This window comes from Esox lucius, chromosome 20 (genome assembly GCF_011004845.1).
Source record: "Esox lucius isolate fEsoLuc1 chromosome 20, fEsoLuc1.pri, whole genome shotgun sequence".
In the NCBI taxonomy this organism is placed as follows: domain Eukaryota; kingdom Metazoa; phylum Chordata; class Actinopteri; order Esociformes; family Esocidae; genus Esox; species Esox lucius.
This window is the reverse complement of record NC_047588.1, coordinates 37,924,986-37,931,830: the sequence shown is the minus strand read 5'-3', so window position 1 is coordinate 37,931,830 and position 6,845 is coordinate 37,924,986. Positions and strand designations below refer to the sequence as shown.

Here is a 6,845-nt window from a genome sequence, read left to right as displayed (position 1 = left end):
CTTTTACTATTTCATTTGAATTAGATAGCATTACCGGCATGTCTTTTTTTTTGTTGAATTTTCCGGATTTCAAAAAGTAGGCCTATTCTAAATTGTTTATTGTTCATTGATTAATAAACGAATAGGCGATGCCTTTTTCCCCTAATTGATGCATATTATATTTAGTAAATTCATGTAGGCTATTACAATGTGTCATTGCCTTTGCTTTAACCTACATCTTCTTACTTATCATTATACATCTACATGCTTGAACAATTGCTTTCCCTCACATGATGCCATATGCGGAGTGTGTCTAATTCATTTAACGAAGCTAGAATTTCTTTGTAATGACATCAGATTTGAAGACCCCGAACTCCTTCAAGCCTCCTCCCCTATTCCCGTTCGCAAGCAGCCGATTGGTGGATGACTGGCGGTCGGGAAAGCGGTGGCATTGTCCGGATGTCTTGCCCCCGGACGGTTAAGTCCGCTATAAAACCCTGTCGTCATGCCCGTGTGTGCCAAATGGGCTGTCAGTAGTTATTGGGAGTAACAAGTGGATTCAACAGTGACACTTTCTCTGCAGAGAGCTGCTGTCTTCATCTCTCGGTAGGTTTCACGGCTGGTCTCTGGGAAAATGTCATTTTTGTCATTGAAATGTCGTCATTTGTGATTTAATTTAATTATAACTAAAATGACTTTCTCTAAGACTCGTGCTGTCTGGTTCTCTCGTGGTGTGTTTAGCTTTTGTTGCTCTTTTACACATTTAATAGGATTAACATATAGTTTACATTTGAACGTCTTTTTGCAAAATGTCCCAATTATTTTAACATTTAATGCTATATGATTTATATTAAATTAAGTGTTTGATGATTAACAGTGGTTTGTTTTCTTTTCTTACCGTAGACTACTGCTCTGTCGAAACAAACCTGAGTATTTAATAATGGACTCCGATACCAGCCGAGTGTCTAGCCGACCATCCTCCCCCGAAGTGCACGATATGTTCCTGCATTCAATGAAGAAGCATATGGTGGGCTTCTCCGGTACGGTCTCCTCCACACAGAGCGATTCTCCGCCGGAAATACCCGCGGATCTACGGAGCCTCTCCAGCAACGACGACGATGACATCACCCTGAAGATGCTGTCAAAGAAGGACCGTAAACTACTCTCGGAAAACGAGTTGCAGGGTATGCGGCTGAAGATCAACAGTCGCGAGCGGAAAAGGATGCACGACCTCAACATCGCCATGGACGGCCTCCGGGAGGTCATGCCTTACGCACATGGACCCTCGGTGCGCAAGCTCTCCAAAATCGCCACCCTCCTCCTGGCGAGAAACTACATCCTGATGCTGAGCAACTCGTTGGAGGAGATGAAGAGGCTGGTCAGTGAAATCTACGGCAGCGGACACCACAGCGGCTTCCACCCCACGGCATGTGGGACCATGGCGCACACCGGGCCCCTGCCCGGCCACCCTGCTGTTTCCCACGCCTCCCACCCAGTGCATCACCCCCTCCTTCCCCCGGCAGTGTCAACGGCCGCCTCTCTTTCTGCGACCGGTCTCACCTCGGTTCGAGCCCACCATGGACTCCTGAAGGCTCCCTCGGCCGGCCCGGGGCCACTGGGTAGCAGCTTCCATCACTGGGGCGCCGGCATGCCCTGTCCGTGCAGCATGTGCCAGGTGCCACCCCCGCACGTGTCCGGTATGAGCACTGTCACGATGTCCAGGCTGACGAGTGACTCCAAATGACTTGAACTCTGAGCGGAAGAAGAGTGAGCGAGAAAGGAGAAATAAACTTTCGGTTTCAGGCGTTACCGTGGATCTCTTCCCTCATCAGCGCATTTTTGTATTTTATTTATCTGTTGCTGAAATAAGATTTTGATTGAGCCAGCAGAAATGCATGACTCCTGGCAACTGGAGGAGCGCTAGCCTACTAACATAGCATTTTGTAAAATGATTTAGCTTAATTGATAACAGGTGCTTATGATACATTTTCCTATTTAGGAAAGCCCTTTCAGCATGCAGAACTATCTTTTAGTTGTGGCGGTTTTTCATCATACCGATGACATTAATGATGGCTTTTATTCTCGTGGTCTCATTATTTTGAACTTTAGACTAGCCCATTCCGAAAACAAATCAAAGACTACATTTAGGTTTAGCCAACGGGAAGAGAACAGAAACGGTAATGTAGAATGTACATATGTAGATTCGGAATTCTGTTTATAGTGCGAGAGATTTTATATCAGGTTCTTGGTTAATGTTTGAATTAACCCCTTTAGCGTCCGTCTGCTTTTCAGCTCTGTAGCGCTGATACCATGATACTGTTTCTGCCTCTTGAATCTGTATGTCCTTTCGATGTTTTCATTTCCTCCAGCGTCACTGCCGAGCCTAGATGGCTGTTAACCTGTGTGTTTCTCTTCACGATTTTTTTTTGTTTGTTGAAAAGCATGCCAGTCACTGCCCGACGCAAAGAATGATCACTCCTTTATTTTTTATATATAAAAAAAAAAGTGCTAAATGATATTTATTTACTTATTTTCGATGGGATATGAAATGAATCAATTACTCTTATTATGTTGGGATTTTAAATGTTAAATAAAAAGTGTAATCGATTTATTTTGTTTGGTATTGGTTATTGCTATCAGAAGTGTTGAAGTTCTATTGTATTCCAAATCTCTTCCAAAAGCCATCCATTAGACTCAATGACAAACTGAAATGTTCTAAATGTAAATATTTGTATTTAATTAATTGAATGATATGCAGCCATGCATTTTTAAATGTAACTTAAGTAGGCTACTCAATGCTGTATTTAAATAATTGCATTCATTAATCAACATTCAATTAAATTAATACCCCGGCAGAATCCAGAATCAGGTAGGAATAGCAGTTCAAATCCTTCGTTTGAGCATTCGCAATGCAGCTGTAAATTTAAAATGTCCCATAGAAGCTGCAACAAATCGAAATCATTAGACTGATGCATTTTCCATATTAATAAAATCGAAGTATTTATTCCCAAATGCATTTACACCGGTTATTATAAACGCATAAACGCCTTAACACGTAGCCAACCCCACACATTATATCCTAGCATTATCTATTCGCTGCCCTGTTTACATTATCCGTGCTCAATAATATAAACTCAACTACCTCTTAACCATTTATATTGATATTGTACTGACTAACTTCATTATATGTACTGCAGGCCTATAATTGTGTTCTTTATTTGTTTGTGTCCTATTTCTCGTTAATTCAGCTGTTGTTGTGGAAATTAATAAGCGGTTCTCTGACATCTACACCTGTTGAAATCTGCCATGTGAATAAATTACGTCCCATTCAAGACACGTTATTGATTATTATTGTCTGGTATACTTTCATTTTAAATGTGAAACAATGGGTTTACATTTAAGGCCCCGTGTCCAACCCCCCCCCCACCCCCCCCCCCGCGCCCCTTCAATTCATTTGAAGACAAAGACTTCCACAACAGGCAGAATCCATTCCATTCACTTTGAGTGAGTCCAGACTGCTCAACTTTGAGCTCTCACCTTTGTAATCAAAATCATGATTTATTGTTCCGCTATCTCGGTGTCATTGTAATCCTTGCTTGTAATCCTTGTGGATTGAAATGAGCCTAAACTAAGGTTGAGAGAAATGAATAGTGCTCTCTGCAAAACAAGTTCCGTGTCTGGGGAAAAAAAATATGAAAATAAGTTGATAGTTAATTCAGAAATCGAATATTCATTTTTTAAAACTAGTCTGAGAGTGTTAAATGTGTATGTGTGTGCATATATATATATATATATATATATTCAAACACTCTGCAGTTAATCATATGCTACTATATTTAGATTGTACTTACATTATTCTTGGAAACGAAATAATATATAGGCAAATAGAGATATATTTCGTTTCCAAGAATAATGCAAGTATACTATAAATATAGTAGAATATGATTTACTGCATAGTGTTTGAATAGAGACTATTTAAAGTAACATTTTAATTTTGAAGTCAAGTTAGAAATATTTCCGGTTTATTTTATGGTGTTAGCTTGTGAACGCACTCAGATCATATAAAAGAGTGACCTGTAAATGTATCGTTTGAACAAAACAAAACAAACAAAATATCAGTTAACACATATCTACATAATTTGAGAAAACAAATAAATATAGGCTAATTTAAATTCAAAGTGTATATATAATAAATATATTATTTAAATGAGTTTATTTTTCACATTAATAATATGCATAGCACAACTCATTTTGTTTGTGACTTTGCTTCTCCTTCAGGCTTGAACATAAGGTGACTTCTAACTTTTTGGCACCGGCTCGATTTGTCCACGTGAGCCGTCACACAATAAAGTCCCTTTGCTGTCACAACGAACCTTGTTTGAATTGTTTAGGCATGGATCCAATTGGACTTTCATATATCTCTCTCCCTCCCTCACCCCCCCCCCTCTCCTTAAAAACTTTTATTAGATGAAAAAGCTACAGTAGCACAGTCTTGATGAACAGCGGCCAATTGGATATTTGTTCTGAGACAGCATGACAGGGGGGCCACTTAGCCAGACGTTGGGAAATGTTTTTGGATTCCTGAGCTATGCAAAATATGCCGGCAAACGATTCTGAAATAAGTTCTGTTGAGAGGAATAACCGGGAATAAATGAATACGACCGGCTGTACATTAATAAACTACGGCAGCTGCATAGCAGATTGTGCATTCTGTCACAATGTTTTCGAAAGGCTTTTGAAGCTAAAACGATATGGAATGAAACTGATGTTTGAATATTAATGCTCGGATTTATTTATTCCTCTCCGTTCTAAACAATGGAATTATTCAATTTTTTTGAATATGAAAACGAAAAGTCCTTCAAGATTGTAGGACATTTCCTTTAGAAAAACAAAAGAAAAACCGAACACGTAAAGTTATAATGCTATCTCCCACAAACTTCGACTATTTGAAACAAATTTGGGCAATAGTTTAAGGTTGTTCTCCATTGTGAGGCACTCACACACACACACACACACACACACCCCAACACAAAGTGACGCCACTCCTCAATAACCAGAGCGTTGTCTTTTACATACTTCGGTTAACTCGGACTCTGACGTCCGAAAGGGACGGACTTTGGTTGATATTGGCCTACAGAAGCTCCCGAGGTCAACTTACAAATGAAGAGAAAAAACCCCAGATATCAAACGCGCTCGGAGGTCGGTGTAGTCCAAAACGTATCGGTATAGCGTATTCTGTGCTAGGTAAAACAGTTTTAATTTTTAATTTTTACGTTTCTTTTTTTTCAAATGGAATGGGTGCAGAGGAACTTTAGAAACCCCGATTCCATAAGGCAGTTCAAATGTCTAATTAATTACCGGTTTACAGTCATGTGTAATTGCTTCTGTTAATGTGTGTTTAATTGTTTGTGTACTCTGCATATGTTCTTTCTGTTTTACAGGGCTCAATTATAAAACAGACACATGTCTCTGTTTGAGTCCCCTGGACAAATAATGGTGAAATAAAAAATGAAATAATATGAAATCAAAAATCAAAATACCCAACATGCAAGTTGAATAGTTGGATCGTCCATGTTTACAGAACACGACAATGTGTCTTGTAGCCTATTAAACTGATACGTCTGACAGAACAAATTGAGTCAAAGCTGAGTTTAATCAAATTTGTATACGACACAATCTTGAACATCTCTTTTTACCAACATCTGCTTGTCTTGGTCATCCCAGACACCCACCCTATTGAGAACCAATTTCTGCCTGCGAAATGCAATTACTCACAGAGTTAATGGGGATTACGAGGTATCACATTTCAAAATTAATTAGAAAACCCCGCTCACTCCCCACAATTCTAATTCGTGACCACCTTAACGAGCAGCCCTTCTCACTTCATTACGACTCAGACCGTCAGTCAACAGTTGATTATTACTGTTTAACATGGACACCTAGAAGAAAACCATCAGGAATTAAAATACAGAGAGGCCATGATGAATTGGTGGATTTTCCCCAATTAGACAAATCATATCCAAGTAAGACATTAATAACACATAGCCAATAAATATTTGAACTATATTATGTAATTTAAAGGCATAAGGTTGCTTGTTTAACGCAATAATGATTTACCAATACATGTTCTACAACAGATTTGACTGAAAAGCTCCTTACTCCTAGTGCCAGGACAGCAGATAACATGATCCTAAACTCCCAGATTGAGATGTTGATGGTTTGAATATTCATAACCTGTGATTCAGCAAGGGGAGGACGGGGGTCTTACATCCAACTTACACCGGACTTAAACCTCCCAAAACACTGCACAGATGTACAGGCTTTCAAGCGGGCGCATCGTGTTTTGTTAGCCCAAAGGATTATGCTGGAGAGATTGAAGAAACGCATCAAAGGTGCTGCTGGCAGAGGCAGAACAGAGAGAGAAACAGAAGCCATAGTAGAGAGTGAGAGAATAAAAGGAGAGAAAATACACAAATAGAATTTGAAGAAAAGTGTATCGGCACCAGGCAGCAGACAATGGGGCTGTGTCTTAGCTGTGTAAAGCCCTGAGGAGGGCCAGGCATCAGTGGCCAATGAATGTGAGTGTTAGGAGGTCGTTAGGGGACCATCTGAGACCCCTACGTCCCTCTGGAGTAATGTTTATTCCAGTTCATCTGTTCATCCTTACGAAACACAAAACACACTCCTTGGACTGATACAGAGACTGATAAAGCTTACGCTGCAGGGGCTATGAAAGGAAAAATGCCCAAGCAATCTATTGGCAAAGGGTTTTGCAGGGGCGCTTCCGTAATTTACTGGGAATTTGTAATTATTTGATGATTGGTGCCGCACTTGCTCGAGAGAGATTCCAACAAAAACACGGTACA

At 40.0% G+C, this 6,845-nt stretch overlaps 1 protein-coding gene across 1 annotated transcript; it reads left to right on the top strand.

The window, feature by feature from the left end:
- The first annotated feature begins 477 nt into the window (after positions 1-477).
- Positions 478-3,325, top strand: olig2 (oligodendrocyte lineage transcription factor 2). The gene is made up of 2 exons (XM_010903344.3): positions 478-585; positions 883-3,325. Exon 2 carries the CDS (start codon positions 920-922, stop codon positions 1,721-1,723), a length of 804 nt encoding a protein of 267 aa, XP_010901646.1. The 5' UTR covers positions 478-585; positions 883-919; the 3' UTR covers positions 1,724-3,325.
- Positions 3,326-6,845: the final 3,520 nt, after the last annotated feature.

Excerpts from the sequence above, each read along its gene's own strand:
- olig2 (XM_010903344.3), top strand. The coding sequence starts at position 920 with ATGGACTCCGATACCAGCCGAGTGTCTAGCCGACCATCCTCCCCCGAA.